Source organism: Xyrauchen texanus, chromosome 23 (assembly GCF_025860055.1).
Source record: "Xyrauchen texanus isolate HMW12.3.18 chromosome 23, RBS_HiC_50CHRs, whole genome shotgun sequence".
Classification (NCBI taxonomy): domain Eukaryota; kingdom Metazoa; phylum Chordata; class Actinopteri; order Cypriniformes; family Catostomidae; genus Xyrauchen; species Xyrauchen texanus.
This window is the reverse complement of record NC_068298.1, coordinates 25,683,030-25,700,616: the sequence shown is the minus strand read 5'-3', so window position 1 is coordinate 25,700,616 and position 17,587 is coordinate 25,683,030. Positions and strand designations below refer to the sequence as shown.

At 38.3% G+C, this 17,587-nt stretch overlaps 3 protein-coding genes across 5 annotated transcripts in view; 1 reads left to right on the top strand and 2 right to left on the bottom strand.

Annotated features, from left to right (window-relative positions):
* cstf2 (cleavage stimulation factor, 3' pre-RNA, subunit 2) overlaps positions 1–1,610 on the top strand; it is a 174,798-nt gene extending 173,188 nt beyond the window's left edge. For both annotated transcript variants that reach the window (XM_052154746.1, XM_052154747.1), the window contains 4 exons: positions 117–322; positions 414–538; positions 759–797; positions 1,124–1,610. In XM_052154746.1, coding sequence (XP_052010706.1) covers positions 117–322; positions 414–538; positions 759–797; positions 1,124–1,246 — 493 coding nt within the window. In that variant the 3' untranslated portion in view covers positions 1,247–1,610. The remainder of the gene's footprint in view (positions 1–116; positions 323–413; positions 539–758; positions 798–1,123) is intronic.
* Positions 1,611–1,642: 32 nt separating this feature from the next.
* On the bottom strand, positions 1,643–8,364 carry nox1 (NADPH oxidase 1). Of its 2 annotated transcripts, XM_052154739.1 has the most exons (13): positions 8,266–8,364; positions 8,066–8,161; positions 7,866–7,976; positions 7,686–7,770; positions 6,028–6,179; positions 5,704–5,885; positions 5,485–5,611; positions 5,299–5,391; positions 4,591–4,832; positions 3,989–4,151; positions 3,700–3,846; positions 3,465–3,589; positions 1,643–2,324 (listed from the first exon to the last, which is right to left on the bottom strand). In XM_052154739.1, the coding sequence occupies exons 1-13, from the start codon at positions 8,350–8,352 to the stop codon at positions 2,198–2,200; spliced, it is 1,737 nt and encodes a 578-aa protein (XP_052010699.1). In that variant the 5' UTR covers positions 8,353–8,364; the 3' UTR covers positions 1,643–2,197. The 2 variants fall into 2 exon arrangements, with proteins under 2 accessions (XP_052010699.1, XP_052010700.1); XM_052154740.1 differs by lacking the exons at positions 8,066–8,161; positions 8,266–8,364 and having other exon boundaries at positions 7,686–7,794.
* A 75-nt stretch (positions 8,365–8,439) lies between these two features.
* xkrx (XK related X-linked) lies at positions 8,440–17,270 on the bottom strand. The gene is made up of 3 exons (XM_052154750.1): positions 16,401–17,270; positions 13,301–13,566; positions 8,440–11,211 (listed from the first exon to the last, which is right to left on the bottom strand). The coding sequence occupies exons 1-3, from the start codon at positions 16,769–16,771 to the stop codon at positions 10,403–10,405; spliced, it is 1,446 nt and encodes a 481-aa protein (XP_052010710.1). The 5' UTR covers positions 16,772–17,270; the 3' UTR covers positions 8,440–10,402.
* Between the last annotated feature and the right edge of the window lie 317 nt (positions 17,271–17,587).

Sequence of the window (17,587 nt, the reverse complement as noted above, 5' to 3'; positions counted from 1 at the left end):
TTGTTTTTTTTTCATACAATAGCTCTGAGAAGAGAGTATTGTTAGAGAAGCATCGTTGTTTATCCTTATTTTTGCCCATAGATAATTGTGCTTAACATTCAGAAATTGTTCACTAGGCGTGGTTATATTGGAGGACCTCCGCAACACCAGGGGCCGCCCATGCACATGGCACCTCCAGACATGCGAGGCCCTCATGACATGAGAGGAGGGCCCATGATGGGAGAACCTAGAGGGCCCATGATGGGAGAACCTAGAGGGCCCATGATGGGAGAACCTAGAGGGCCTATGATGGAACAGCGTGGCCCACCCATGGAGCCAAGAGGTACTTGAAGGCATATTTGTTGACTTGGTTTGTCGCATACTAGATTTGTTCCCCACAGTTTATAAATATTTCTCAATTCTTATTCTTCAAGGTCGTGATCCAAGGGCTGTTGATGCGCGGGGTCCGATATCAGGCCAGAGGGTTCCTGTGGCAGGTGGAATGCAGGGTCCTCCCCCACATGGAATGGCACAAAGTGCACCTCCAGCAGCGAGACCGGTAAGATAAAGCTCAGCCCAGTTCAGCAGTTTGCATAGTCCTGTGGTGTTCAGTTTTGTTCATTCTCCACATAAATCCAGTATGTTTTTCAATCTTTAGGACTTTGTGCTGTAATTTCGCAAATCATAAAATCTGATTGGTTTGTTCAGACAGTTTAGTCAGTATCTGGTGTGTCTACATTGGTTGCAATAATAATGATGCCATTTACGCATTTTAACAGGGTCCTGCCTCTGATGTGTCATCGCAAGACCATGAGAAGGTAGGTTTTTTTTTTTTTTCTTGACACACTACTGGATCGGTGGGGAGGTCATGCCAATGCATCTACCAGTGATAATATCACTACTCAACAGTCCTAAAATGTTTCCTGAAAAGCTTCTTAACCACACACATGTGGTTAAGAAGTTAGACACACCATTACATCCTTTCAATGCCTGACATAGGCTTCAGTGATGAGATTTTCTAGCCTTACCAGCTACTGTTGACATGTTGTTTTGTTCATCAGTTAATCACTTAAATGGAATCTTTCATCATGTAATGCGGCTTTGTGTTTTAGATGGTAATCTGTGTGTGTCTTCACATTCCCAGGCTGCCCTGATTATGCAGGTCTTGCAGCTGACCCCAGAACAGATCGCCATGCTGCCACCAGAACAAAGACAGAGTATTCTCATACTGAAGGAGCAGATACAAAAGACGGCAGGTGCACCTTGAGGAATGTTTGACATGAAAATCCATCCTTAAAATGGCTTATTATAAGAATTACTGGCTTTGTGACAAAGTGGAACATGCTTTTTCTTACGTAACCCATAAAGACAATGGAAGTTGGCTGACTGCCATGGTTTCTCTTAGTTTAAGTGTGAAGAATCTGACTCTACAACTTCTTTGTACGTTTGCTGGAATGTACACATCCAGTTGAATAACCATTCACTGACTGCTTATGCATTGGTCTGCAGGATTTCCACACTTGTAACCATTGTTCTTGTTTTTATAGTGGTATTTATCCTTTTTGAAGTGAAATCTATTGTATGTGAATAGTAGTGGTTGGCAATTTACTGCAAACATAACAAATAAACAACTGGATTTTGAAATAAATGACTGGACATTTTATCATTGCAGATGTTATAATTCCTGCCCTGATACATTTTTATTTACAAAAACTATTTAGAAATACATAATATACAATGTACACGTTTAAATGTTTTGTTCAAGTATAATAAAGTTGTTTTGACTTGAAAGATTACAACCAATTGACTAACCCAAGATATGACATTGCATGGTTTTAAAGAAAAACAACAGCATTTCATTTTGCGATTTCGAAACTCTGTCAAAGAGGAAATTTTACAACTTTTCAGTAACTTTTAGCCATGCTAATTTTGGAGCTGTGCACATGAGTCATTTACGAACACCATTTATTCAGGTGTGGGTGTAATCTTGGTCATCCATTACTTATCAGGCACTCTAAAAGCCAAACTGTACAAAACACGAATGGACTTTCGACTTGGAATGTGTCCCTGAAGACAATTTGTTCACTTGTCAGGAAGTAGGATGTAATTATTCTCAAACAAGGTGGAATCATTTGGTATTACAAAGACACTGCATAAGAGCACCATCCAAAGTGCAGTCGTCCAAGCGAATCAGGTATTTTTTTTTCAAAGGCTTTTCTCAAAAGTTCTCTTTGTTAAAGTAAAACTTGGTCCTTCGTGGATCCACATCAGAATATTTGACACATTTCTTCTCCAAGACCGTCGCCAATGCTTCTGGGCCGCACAGGAATGTTCCGACCACTGACCTATAGATATTTATAATAAAATTTAATGTTAGGGTCATTTTGGTTAATGGTTGCACTTGCTCTATTTGGGCCATGCTGCATTGTTAATAAAAGAATATTCTAGGTTCAATACAAGTTAAGCTCAATCAACAGCATTTGTGGCATAATGATGATTACCACAAAAATGTATTTTGAATTGTTCCTCTAACCGTAAAAAAAAAGAAGCAAAAATCGTGGTTACAGAGTCACTTTCAGTGGAAGTGAATGTGGGTTTAAAGGCAGAAATTTGATGCTATTAATTTTATAAAAGCACTTTCATGAATTCTTCTGTTGAAACATGTATTATTTGAGTTGTAAAGTCATTTAAATCGTAATTTTTACAGTAATTTTAGGGTTTGTTGACATATCTTCATGGCAACAAAGATGTAAAATTGGCTATAATTTTAAACAAAAAAGGTTAGTGATTTTATCCCTAAAGTCATGTTAACACATATTGTTTAAGTCTTGTGGCAATACTTTTGAAAAGGTGAGCATTTTAACATTTAAAAATTGGCCCCCATTCATTGGAAGTTCACTGTAACCCAGATTTTTTAATTTTTTTTTTTAAAAGAAGAGTGGCAAGTCAAAATACATTTTCATGGTAAACAACATTGTCACATGCTTTCAATTGATTTTAACTTGTATTGAACCCGTAATATTCCTTTTAAGTCTTACAATACTGGATTATATGAAATGTGTTTTAGGCCAGGCAACCTTGAGGTTTTGTCAAAATTGTGAGAATAATAGTGATGGTCTTAGAATGGGTTTAGAATTATAATCAAATCACTGCATGCCTTCATTTTTCACCAAAAGTGAGTTTATGAATTGATAGCTGTTATGGACTTGCATTACAGCTATATAATTGAATAATTTCCAGCTTTTTTTGCAAGTTAAAAATGTATTTTTATTGCAAATTAAAAATGTTTTAATTTTCATTTAACTTGAGGTATACAATATATTCCTTTCTAACATATATCAAAAAAATTGTTATATAAAATAGATTGATTAGGCCCGAGAAAATATCAGCAAGGCCAGTACAAATCTGAACCAACTGTATTGGGCCAGCAGAAAAAAAAATCCTTCTGAGTGAACAATGATATAATTTGAAATTGTGAAACTTACGAGGGGTTCTCTTTCCGAACTTCATCAAATTCCTTATCCCAGTTTGGTCGACCATAGTGGGTCTTCTGCTTTAGGCCAGTGATGATATCTGTATCCTTGTCAAAATGCACCATTACATGGTCTGCCTGTAAACACAACATTAGATAGTTCTGTAACACATAAAATATCCACACAACTTAACATTCAATTGAGGACAAACTTCTTTTCAAATCACAACAGGTTTTTATGCACATACCTGGCTCTGGTCCCAGCCGGTAAGGTAGAGTTTATATGTGAGGAAGTCCTTAATTTCTCTCTCCTCCATTTCCCTCTCAAGGACCTGTAGAAGATCTGCAAACCACTCAAAGGCGTGTGTCTCTCTACACAACCAGTAGAAGTAAATCTGAATGCAAGAGACATAAATGAAGAGAAAACTGAGTTACAAGAAATGTCAAGCTTGGTGATAAATCTGAGGAACAATAGAAGGCATTATAGTTAGTTTTTGTACCTAACTTCCCTATTTAACAAATCCCACAAGTTCTTACCCTCTTGGTTCGTAGTTTGGGGTTGGATTCTTTAAACTTATACCAGATGGACTTTAGTATAGAGGCAAATGGAGTCACTCCAATCCCAGCACCCACCAGCATGCTGACCTCATAATCAAACACATCCTCGCTGGCAGTTCCAAATGGGCCATCCACTGCGATCCTAATGCAAAAATGGAAGACCCACACTTTAATCCTCATATATTACTGGAGCTACATGTAATTGGTGGTTAAGTCCTGATTTGTAAGCTTGTATAACGTTTACACATGCTGGCAACCATTAGTCGGGCGGCTCTTTTTAACAGTGAGTTCTATATATGCAAAGAAAGTTGCTCATTGTGGTTAAATTGTACTTATTAAAGTATTTTTGCATTTGTTGTTACTACGTCATACGTTTGTGCTGCCGGGCAATGCCCACATTCCTGTATGAAGTATGTCCGGAAAGGTATTCACACTACTTATCCGCATACCTAAAAAACGTACTTATTAACAGTCAAGAAGTAAGTACTTCATCAAAGAAGTACATACTCTGTACACTTATTCGGATAAATGTAATTAAGTGAGATGAATGTCGGATCAGCAAAATGGCAAAGTGTACATACTTGGGTCCTTGCCCACCCTCTGGTAGGTTTTCGACCAGTTGGATGAGCTTCTCAGTCCAGTCTCCGGCTGAGCGAATGTGCACACTAAAGAAGTCCTCCTCTGGGGCTGACGTCATGGTGAATGGGTGCCACTCCAGTTGGGAGATGGTTGGACAATTGAGGAAGATATACTGGCCCACCTCCATCTTGAAACCAGGCTTCACCAATTGTAGTTCCAACACTTTAGATGGGCGAATTACAATCTAGAATGCAAGGGTAAAGTTTGCCATTACAGTGTAATTACTTATTATGCTGGATAAAACACTGATCCTAACTGACCTCAACCCTAACCATCAAATAGGTATTTTACCCTTGGGGGCCTTTAGTCCCATTGTGCCCTAGCATCTAAAATCATGTTAGTAAGCATATTACCTATTTAAAACTGTAAAGGTACTCTCGGTGTGTGCTTGTGTGCACAAACCCAGTCTGAGAGGAAAGTATGCAATCTGAGAGAAAGATGCAGACCAGTGAAGCTAGAGAACAGTATGGGGCTAGGGGCTACATTTGAGAAGACTGGTAATATGTTTTGATCAAATGTGATTTATAGATGTACAAAAAAACTATTTAAAGCTGCATAACATCAAGAATGTCTTAAGGCAAAAGGTCACAGCTGGAAAGAGCAGACTTAACTCGCCTTTAGTTTTGTCAAAAATGTCCACGACAACATACCTTTCTGTAACTGACTGGTTGCATGTAGCGAAGCAGTCGTAGCAGTCGTTCACAAAGGTAAATTATCATTGGTCCGATCACCCACATCCAGGTCTACAACAGAAAATTCAACATATGGAATCAATAACTACACAAAGCAAATCTGAGATCATTTCATTCATTTGTAAACAAGTTCTCAACTCTTACCTGAGGAAACCCTCCTGCAAACTGGGGAATTGGACATTCGGGAATTTTCCCCCAGTTTTCAGGTTGATCTTCGCATAAGGAATGGTTGTGAGGAGGATCTGTCACTTGCTGACTTCGCACAATGCGCCTGGATGTAAAGCAAAGAGTATGTTTAATTTACTCTTAACAATCTATTCTACATGAATTTCAAAATTGATCTCAACCATAAAAAGACCTTACCCTGCTCCATGGAAAACTAGGCCAGCGAAGAAAACGATGAAGAGGTGATGTGTGTACCAAAAGACCTCAAAGTAGCTTCGGCGGATGACTTCCATAGAGGAAGTGATAATGAGGATAAGGGCAAGAGTAATGATGACTCCTGTTAGACCCGCAATGGTGGTGAAAACAAAGATGGTTGGAGTCTGGAGTGTGAGGAAACAGGAATATTATAGCACGCACTAGCAGAATTCACCGCAAAATTATTATAGTAAGCAGCTCAAATAATTAAAATGAGATAATGCAATCATTTTTAAATGCAATGAATAAGGCCATGCAGTGACTCACCATAGAATCGGATCGGATGGGATTCAAGTAAGTTGTATTTAATTCAGTGGAGTCATCAAGCATGGAGAGAATTTCTGCAAGAGGTCCATATCGCCCTTCTAAACTGTTGCTGTACCACTCCACATTAAGCAAATGAGCAACAGTATGAACCGCTGCAATGAAGGATTTCATGAGGTTACTATCAAAATCAGTTGTTAGAATTGCAATAAAAAGAAATGGTTGCTTTAAGTAGATTTGTGTATGCTATGTAAAAGGGTTTGTTCACCCTAAAATCTAAATTCTCATCATTTACTCACCCTCATACCATCCCAGATGGGTATGCCTTTCTTTCTTCTGCAGAACACAGATGAAGATATTTAGAAGAATATCTCTGTAGGTCCATACAATGCAATTGAATGGTGGCCAGAACTTTGAAGCTCCAAAAATCACATAAAAGGAGCACAAAAGTAATCCATATGATTCCAGTGGTTAAATCCATATCTTTAGAAGCTAAATGATAGGTGTGGGTGAGTAACAAGTCAATATTCAAGACCATTTTTACTATAAATCTCCACTTTCCCATCCACAGATTTCTTATGTTTTTTTGGCGATTTGCATTCGTCATGCAGATTGCCCCAAGCTGGTCAAAGGTGGAGATTTATGGTTAAAAAAAAAGACAAAAATACTTGATCTTTTTCTCCCCCAGACCTATCATTTCACTTCTAAAGATATGGATTTAACCATTAGAGTCTTATAGATTACTTATATCCTGCCTTTGTGCTTTTTGGACCTTTACTTGCACTGTATGGACCTACAGTGCTGAGATATATTTCTAGAAATCTTTGTTTGTGTTCTGCAGAAAAAAAAGGCAAACACATCCGGGATGGCATGAGGGTGAGTAAATGATGAGAGAATTTTCATTTTTGGGTGAACTATCCCTTTAAGATATTTAAAAATAACTTTGTTATTTGTCAATAAAAATGTCTGATAAACAATATATATTCTGTTTATTAAGCTCTTCTTTTTTTTTTTACTTGCAAACCTATTCTCTAATCCATGAATATGTTTAGTACAACCTGAAAATAAATTGTACAGGACAGAAATAGGCTTTGGATGTTCCTCTAAAGTTATTTTTCATTATTATTTTCTCTGAGCTCTGAGAATTGTTCCAGCTTTCCAGGTCCATTTTTGCACATGGACACTTAAAATAGGCTTTCAGATTTCAGAATGTGCATATTTAGCCAGACACAAATGTGTTAAATACTAGAGTCAGCTTCTTAAAAAATCAAAACTTGAAATGGGTCAATATTTAGCCAGATTTAGCCAAATAGAGTAACACCTGCAATGTGAGGGTTATCAGGGTGAAGTATTGTGCCAAAGCCTTAAACTGTGATTGCAGTGTTTTATGCAATCAGGAGATGGGACATTTGTTTTTTTAAGTGATTGCATCACACACACACACACACACACACACTCTCTCTCTCTCTCTCTCTCTCTCTCTCTCTCTCTCTCTCTCTCTCTCTCTCTCTCTCTCTCTCTCTCTCTCTCTCTCTCTCTGAATAGTTAGTGCACATTTGAGCCCTTCCCTGGTAGGCTGTGACTAAATGAAAACCTAGCCTACATCAGTATATCTAAAACATTTTCCTCTTAGTTATTAAAGCACAATTAATGCTGTTTACCTGTCATTAGGGCAATCATGTAGGCCACCAACTTGTGGAAAGTCAGATTTTTGTCCAGCTGTTTCCTCATTGTTCGTCCACAGCACTAAATCGTGAAAAGGCAAGAACACTAACAAAAGGTCATGCATTCATCTATGCAAAAAAAAAAAAAAAACACCTTCAAATCTTTCACTAACTCACCACGAAGGAGCCTCGAAGCAGAGACAGCAGGTTGCGGCATACTGGCAGCAGAATGAGCATGCAATTGAAGTTGAGCACAGCAGCTGGAGCTCTGGCCCAGGGCAATGCAGCCTGAAAGTATTACATTCACTTTAAATATCTTTAGGCACAGTATTACTTAACCTCACAATCTGAAGGTAATTTCATTTGTCATAACTTACCCCTAAAAGTTCACGTGTGTACTCAAATTGTGGTCCCAAATCATAGAACAAGTAGAAGTAAACAAACAGAAAGATGTTGATGCCCATCCACACCACCTAAAAAGAGTATCAGATCAATAATTTAACACAAATGGGAAAATATGAGCGATATTAAACATTTAGACAAGCCAAACAAATATGAGGATAATCATTTTTCTTACCACAATGAAGGCACTAAGCCCATGACTGATTATCCAGTTGCCCATCTTCCCTCCCCAGTGTGCTACACCAGACTGCAGACTCTTCATATCTGACTTTATAGTTCACCTGTCCTGTTTCTGCCTCCGCCCTCTACTGTCAGTATTAACCAGGAAATGTGGTGTGAAAATATTTCTGCATAATGGAAACTCCCGAGAATAAACTATCACAGCTGGGTTAATATGGCTATAAAACTAGACGGGTCTTCATACACGCTTGACGGGAAACAATGGGTTCGGCCATTGCACGAGGTTATGAAATGTAAACGCTCACCAACTTTAATGGTTTTAATTATTTATTTATTTTTTTTCAATTGTCAGATTGTTTCTCATTATTGTAATACATTTTCTTTACTGTATGACAGAAAATATTCCAATAATACAATTAATTTTTATTTTGAATAGGAGCATAAATGCAGAGGGTAGCCTGTACAACAAATACTGTAGACTACCATGATGTAGAAATGTGTTTCTTCAACTTTTATTTAAACAGACAGATTCCAACTCTTTAATTTTTGTCATTTATGAAGGCTCATTAAAACTGACTAGGAAACTTTTTACCATGTCTTCTTTTATTTTTGGTTCCTTTCAAATGCCTTTTATATAAAGATTTGATTAGTAAACTATAAAAATCCATTATAAAAATACAAATGATTTCATGGTTAAAAATGTGATCATTTATGATACAATAATAAACAAATACTGAAATATACATAAAGCACAAACATCTTTTAGAAATGACAACTGTCTCACAGAAGTGTCAGTGAAAATCTTGCTTGAGAGGACATATGAGACAAGTGATTTTTCACTTGTAAATTCAAGGTAGAGCAGAGTATTTCTATTGGGCGTCATTTACAATCAATCTATAATTTTTCCAAATTATGCAAAAAGTGGGAAAATATTATTTAGAAGTGTTTAATTATGATACATTAATTTTTAACGATATCTTTAGCGAGACAAAGGAGTTGGCCATTTTATTTCCAAAACATTAAAAATGTCATTTTGTAATTCACCATAATTCACCACTGCAGAATTCTATTTAAAAGGATACAGATGATGGAAATCACACTGTGGTAAGAATTTCTATAACTTTCATAAATATAGCAACACAAAAGATTTTTTTAATTTTTTGCCATGTACATAAACTGTTAGTAGATACATTTTAATAATTTGTGGCAGTGTGACAAATGTTTTAACAAAGCTTTACTTATTAGAAGTCCACAGTGCCTGAAGTTTAAGCATGAATACTACCAAGATTCATGTTTTTTCCCACATTACAGTAATGAAATTGAGGCTTTTCACATTATGGCATTATGTAAGAATATTTTGAGATGAAATATGACCCAGACAGTTTTTTTGCAGGATTAACCAGAATACATTTATATTATGAATTTAATGAGCTCAGTATTCTGTAAAATCAGAATCAGGCATGAGTCTGACATTCAAAGCATCTTTATTAATTGAATGAATGTCAGTAGTAAAAAGGCACATAACTCAGGCAAAACACAACATTCCTGTGCAAAACAAAACCAACAGATATCGCTTTTGGCAGTGAAAATGTAACAGCACTGTTTACTATATTAGTCTTTTTAGGCACACTATTGCAAAATGTCACAATATTAAGGCAAATGCAATATAATTAATAACATTAAAGGCTTTCAAAATTTCAAGGTTAAAATAAGGCAAACTTAAGAAAACTTTCGAGGCTTCTTGGCTTGTTCATTCATGGTTCCTCTGAAGATAGCAGTGCCAAAACCTGCCAGTTTCGTAGCTCTTGTGAGCTGGACACATTGGCACATTTCCCACACACCTGGTCTGGTCATACAGCTTTTTTCTGAAGGCTTCCATTGTGCATTGTTACTGCATAACTCAGAGGACATTCTTTGGTTTTCAACAGCCAACAAGCAGAAAAGGATCAGCGCTCTACCATAAATAAATGATGAGCTACACTCCCAACACCAATGTATCACATTGTTATGGTGCTTAATCACTATTATGATGCTACACTTCAATATACTGTAATACTCCTGAGTCTGGATATGTGCAAAAACGCCTAGCATGGCCCCATACAGCGCTACAGTAGCTGAACAGCAAACCTCTTCTAAGCCGCCTCCATAATATCATTCACAATCTCTGTTTCTCCATCCGCTGGGTGGCTAGTGAGGTCAGGAGGCTCGTAGTCCTGAGAGGCAAGAGCAACTGTGTGGTCCATGGGTGGCTGGGGTCGCTTTCTCTTCCAGCAGCACGCACAACGTAGACAGTCCTCGACGTTGTAATGGAAGAGTCTGCGGCACGGATGGCAGAACTGATGAAAGAGCAGCATGAAGAGCACAGCTAGGCTGTAGCACACAATGAGTTGCACCACCAGCACTGGCGTGCACACATATTCGTAGAAGTCAGACTTAGAGTAGTACCACAAGACAATGAGGGTGACATTCTCCATGAACCGCAGGGTGTAGTAGATTGCCAAGCGTCTCCAGCGAGGCTGCTTCTCCAGAAGGTCATGGTCGGACAGGTCCAACTGTACAGCCGACCAACAGAAAATATTGATGCATGCGTAGAGGAATGTGATCATGCAGAGCACCACGGTGGTGCCCAGTTTACTGAAGTTCTTCTCTATGTTCTCAGGCAACGATGCCCTCCTGACCCAGAATTCGACCCATGGTTGGAAGAAGAAGATGAACAGGTTTATCAAGCCCACCAGTACCACCCAGTATGTGAAGGCTGTGCTGAAGAGCACCAGGGTGGTGATCCGTGTGGCAATCTCTAACCCTCGCCAGAGGATCATGCACAGGTAGGCAGCAGGTTTCATTCGCACTTTGTAGTCATCATACTTGATTTGAATGGCCAGCACGCTGCAAACTAATGCTCCATATGTGATTGATATCAAGGAAATGATCATCAGGGCCACTGTAAACATACACAGTGTGTGTTAGAATATAAACAATACATTTAAGGATTGTGTGCTAAAAGAAATAAGGTAAAAAGTGGGTAGTTGACATAATTAGCACATTGGGAATTTTACATGTCCTGCAATGTGACATGCTATAGTACATATAAAAATGGTTTTAAACAGCATTTTGCTTTTGCTATGATTACTAGGCAAGCTTATATAATGTCATATTAAGAGACTTCATGGAATATTTGTACTTTAAAAAAATATTTGATTTAATGATTGCATAAAATTAAATATTGAAAGCAAACATATGATTAAAATTGGTGAAAACGTTTCTGCTTTTTCCCACCCACTTTTTCAGCCCCCTTTGTTCTGTAAGTATTTTTTCTATTTATTTCTTGCATAGCGATTTCATTATATCTTCTATAAAAGAGTTCCAAATCATAAACCAAACAAACCAGCTGTGAGGTGAATCACAACATTATAAACATTGATTTGAAGCAAAAAAGTATTTGAAAAATGAGGAGAAAAAAAAAAAAAAAAGGACAATGCTTTGTACTTACTGTCTTTCATGGGGCAATGAACTACAATCCCCTGAAGCATTGCAAATTATGTAACTGAATAAAAGATTATGGAAAAATATAAAACTATACTCAAAAAAATATTTACTCCTGTATTTAAGATTTACTCACTTCAAGACGAATCTGCCCAATTCCAGCCTTGCTAAAGCACCCCCAGATCATCACAAATCCTCCACCAAATTTCACAGTGGGTGTGAGATACTGTGGCTCGTATGCCTCTCCAGGTCTCGGTCTAACATTAGATGACTAGGTGGTGGATCGGTGATGATCTGTGGGTGCTTCAGCAAGGCTGGAATCGGGAAGATTCATCTATGTGAAGGACACATGAATCAAGCCATGTACAAGGTTATCCTGGAAGAAAACTTGCTTCCATCTGCTCTGACAATGTTCCCTAAATCTGAGGATTGTTTTTTTTTCCAGCAGGACAATGCTCCATGCCACACAGCCAGATCAATCAAGGTGTGGATGGAGGACCACTGGATCAAGACCCTTTCATGGCCAGCCCAATCTCCAGACGTAAACCCCATTGAAAACTTCTGGAATGTGATCAATAGGAAGATGGATGGCCACAAGCAATCAAAAAACTGCTTGAATTTTGCACCAGGAGTGGAATAAATTCACTCAACAGAAATGTGAAAGACTGGTGGAGAGCATACCAAGACGCATGAAAGCTGTGATTGAAAATCAGGGTTTTTCCACCAACTATTGATTTCTGAACTCTTCCTAAGTTAAAACATTAGTATTGTATTGTTTAAAAATGTATATGAATTTGTTTTTTTTGCATTATTCGAGGTCTGAAAACACTGCATCTTTGGTATTATTTTGACCAGTTTTCATTTTCTTCAAATAAATGCTCTAAATGACAATATTTTTATTTGGAATTTGGGAGAAACGTTGTCAGTACTTTATAGAATAAAACAAAAATGCTAATTTTACTCAAACACATACCTATAAAAAGTACATCCAGAGAAACTGATAATTTTGAAGTCTCTGAATTTTTTCCAGAGCTGTATATTAGAGAATATTTTTATAGCGTAATATTTTGATATTTTCAAATATATAAGTAGTTTGACAGTGTAGGGGAATTTCTCATCATTCACAGTGCTTTGTGTAAGTGAGTGGTCGCTGTAGGGTTCTGGCACTCTTTGTTGGCAGCAGTTATCTGATTGGTGGATTATTTATTTCAGGATCATGGGTAGTGTAGTTCTTTTTTTTAAGTTGATATAATGCAGACTGATGGCTTCAACAGAAGCATATTCCATCTATTCAAAACCTTGCAACTCACGGCAGGTCATTCTTAAAAGGTTAATAAGTTATCATTAAAAATAATTTTGTCTATGGAAAACGTGAATGGTGTATTATCTTCCAGAACCCAACTGTTCTGCTCTAAAGTGATCAGTTACAGTAAGATATGTACTTTCCCTTAAACATTCACATAATTTTAACCTAAAATCTTGGACATCTTTGAGTCCATGGACACGTTATGCAGCAACTACCCAAGACTACAAAACAGCAAACTCACGTCGTGTGGGAAGGATGTATTTTTCCTGAATGGTAGCATAGAGCTGTAGAGTGAGTTGAGGTGTGGAGCCTAGGAAGGCCTGGATGACAGCTGTGCGTTTGAAGGCATTACGGTGGATGGCTAGCTTGCGTTCGGAGTGTCCGATCTCCCATTCTAAGGCTGGGCCTAAACCTCTGCCATGCTTTAGCTTGATCTTTCTTGAAATGGTCACATACGGCTCCTCCTTTCTACCAGCCTGACAGTAAACAATCAGAGCTTCAATGCACCTGAAAGGACAGAGGATACAAAGAGGAGTTAGTCAGACATATAGAGAAAGAAATTGACACTGTCCTTAAAATCCATTCTAATTTTAAAGTGCACTGGCTCCCGATTTATTTCAAACAAAACCAATATATGACTTATAAGAAACCATTCTTACAGATGTGCATCAAACACTCTGCCTATCATCTCCTTTTGTGTTCCATGGAAGATAGAAAGTCATACAGGTTTATAACAACATGAGGGTAAGTAACTCAAGAGCATGATTAAAATTTTTGAGTGAACTATTATGCAAATTTGAGTAAATAGATTCTCACACTTAGCTTCCACAAGGCATCATTAATATATAAGGGATAGATCATTTCAGTTTCCCAGCTTACACTTTGCTGAAATATGAGAAGTGTGTTGAGCTCACTCTGTGGGAGAAAACTTTGCAATGCTGAAAAATGCATGTTTTACCTGAGGCCAATGTACACCTTTAGTGAATATCTTTTGTATAAAGCATTGCCTTGAACCTTTTGTCAAACTGAGTTGGCTCCATCTAATGAGTCAAGCTTAAAGAGATAGTTCACCAAAAATGAAAATTCTCTCATCATTTACTCACCCTCACGCCATCCCAGATGTGTATGTTTTCTTTCTTTTGTAGAACACAAATAAAGTTTTCTCCCAATTTGGAATGCCCAATTCCCACTACTTTGTAGGTCCTCATGGTGGCGCGATTACTCACCTCAATCTGGGTGGTGGAGGACAAGTCTCTGTTGCCTCTGCTTCTGAGACGTCAACCCGTGCATCTTATCACAAGGCTCATTGTGCATGACACCGCAGAGACTCACAGCATTGGAGGCTCATGCTACTCTCCGCGATCCATGCACCGATTACCAAGTGCCCCATTGAGAGCGAGAACCTCTAATCATGACCACGAGGTTACCCCATGTAACTTTCCCCCCCAAGCAACCGGGGCAATTTGGTTGCCTAGGATACCTGGTTTCCACACCCTGGATTCGAACTCGTGACTCCAGGGGTGGTAGTCAGCGTCAATACTCGCTGAGCTACTCAGTAAACTATTCCTTTAACATAAATCAGCATATAACAATTGTTGGAAAAATATTAATTTTAAATAAATATGCAAAATCTCATGTTACACTACATATGTTAAGAAGCGAGTGTGGTGCACTAATAAGAGACTAAATTTGAATCACGCTGTGACTGTTGAATCAAAATTTTCATACAACAGCAAATCTCCCCAAACTCCACCTTACTAGCCTGGAAAACATGTCACGGTTTACTCAACAAGACTGAACATATGTTGAAATTCGGCACACGGATGCCAGAGGCATTGGGAGTATCCAAAATATCAGTTAGGAGACTTCCAAAACACTCTGTAGCAGTGAATATTTAGACTACGGTAATACACTTTTTAATAGCACTATGGGTGGAAACAGAGGTGGGAAAATTTCCATAGCGGTTCCTATGTTGCTTGAAAATGTAATTTTAATAAAATAAAAAAATATATACACTGGGGCCTGGGTAGCTCAGCGAGTATTGATGCTGACTACCACCCCTGGAGTCACGAGTTTGAACCCAGGGCATGCTGAGTAACTCCAGCCAGGTCTCCTAAGCAACCAAGTCACATAGGGTAACCTCTACGTGGTCGCGATTAGGGGTTCTTGCTCTCTATGGGGCGCGTGGTAAGTTGTGCGTGGATCATGGAGAGTAGCATGAGTCTCCACATGCTGTGAGTCTCCGAGGTGATAAGATGTGCAGATCAGTCTCAGAAGTGCCAGTAACTGAGACTTGTCCTCCTCCACCTGGATTGAGGGGAGTAACCACGCCACCACAAGGACCTACTAAGTAGTAGAAATTGGGCATTCCAAATTGGGGAGAAAAGGGGATAAATAATAAATAAATAATAATAAAAAAAAAGTGTATATATATATATATATATATATATATATATATATATATATATATATATATATATATACACACTGATCAGCCACAACAATAAAACCACTGACAGGTGAAGAGAATAACATGGATTACATCGTTACGATGCACCTGTCAAGGGGTGGGATATATTAGGCAGCAAGTGAACAGTCAGTTCTTGAATTTCATGTGTTGGAAGCATGAAAAATGGGCAAGCGTAAGGATCTGAGCATCTCCAAAATGGCAGGTCTGGTGGGGTGTTCCCTGTATGCAGTTATCACCTACCAAAAGTGGTCCAAGGAAGGACAACCAGTGAACCAGCGACAGGGTCAGGGTCAACCAGTGAACCAACGCCCAAGGCTCCTTTCTGAGTTTGAAGTAATTTTGATATTTGTTTTCTGGAGTTAAAGGTCAAACATGTCATAAGTGTGTAACCAAAAAGGAAAAATATATTTAAAAAAAAAATTAAAAGTTGGAAAAAAAAGGTTAGCATATGTAGATTATAATACACTTTTATAGTTATTTCTTAACAAATAAGCAGTTTTAAAATATTGTTTTATATTTATAATATTACTGAGAACTTCTATCCACCAAGTCAATGTCAGTTGGTGTAACCATGTAAAAAAAATCTAATATTTTATATAATAAATGTATATCTGTAGGCCTATATTTTATACTTATTTATATTTGTGTATATACACTTCATATATACACTACTTCTTTTTTAAGACACAATTTAATTTCTAAGAACTTGACATTTATTTATGTTTAATCTTTAATCCCCATGGACTTGTCAGTGACCCATAAAAATAATGGAACTTTTTTTTTTTTTATGCTGGAGCTGTTTGTCAATATTTTGATCATGTGATCAAGAATCATCATCACTCACTCACTCACTCACTCACTAATCTCCTACCTTATAATGGGGCCCATCTGCAGCAGATGCATGAAGAGCATAAGGGGTCGGTCTCTCCCCAAGTCCCGGTGCACGAACGTCAGAGTGAGCTGTGTCAGCACCGACGGCACCAGTATGAATGTAATAGTCAGGCCCATCCACACCGAGTCTCCACTCTTCTGATACATGCTACAGAGCAGAGAGGCGCAGATGAACTCCGCGCAGTACAGCACGGTTGTCCACAGCACGCTGAAGGGTGGATGCACTTTGCTGTGGTTAATCACCATCATGACCCCGTTTTCATTCGGGGTCACAGCGGACTGCTGTTGTGTCAACACCATAATGTCATGGTCGCTTGGCTTGTTGTTTTCCATCTCTCCGACGGCCTGCATTACTTCTTACGAGCTTTATATTAATCGATCGGGATCAACGTCATTCTCGGTGTTTAGGTTTTCAAATGGTGACCGTCTCCGTGATCCATTCATGTGAGCTCGGCTCTGCATTCCACACTGCCACATATGCAGTACTGGAAAATAAAGGAAAGTATATGGATGAAGTATCTTGCATTGCGCTCGAGCAAAACGAAACCACCACGCGCGACGAATCAGCACCGATCACGCGCTCACAAACATAAACACAAGTTTGATGAGTTTTACAAGACGAGAAACAAACATATCATTTGGCCCACCGAGACTTCAGCCAACTCGTTCTTCCAGATACTAGTACGTTTTAAGGAATTAATGTCGAAACGGCTTGCCATGTACTATGTACCGATGCCATGCCCCCAACTCAGATTATTTAAAGTTGTCATGTAATTTCCATTTTCTCAGAAACTCTTTGGATTTGACAATGATCAGCAGTGCCAGGTGTGTCCTCACATGCAGCGACTGAAAGCATTCACTGTCTGTCTGCTCTGCTGATGTCCCACGGGCCCTAGTGCACATCGGATGTGGGTGTTACTGGTAAACCATAAAGGAGTTTTGTCTGCTATTTAAACTGCATTATTTTGTACATAGAAGAAAACAAAAACCTCTGGCAGAACAATATGTGGGTGAGGAACGCAGTCTGGCTGAAGTGTCCATAAGTATCCATTCAGTCATCTTGCATAAAAAAAAACTGCCACTGTTTTTTAATCAGGGAATTAAAAGCTAGCAAGTAAAATTCATCAAATAATACTTTAATAGAAGATATACAAATTAATTCAGAAT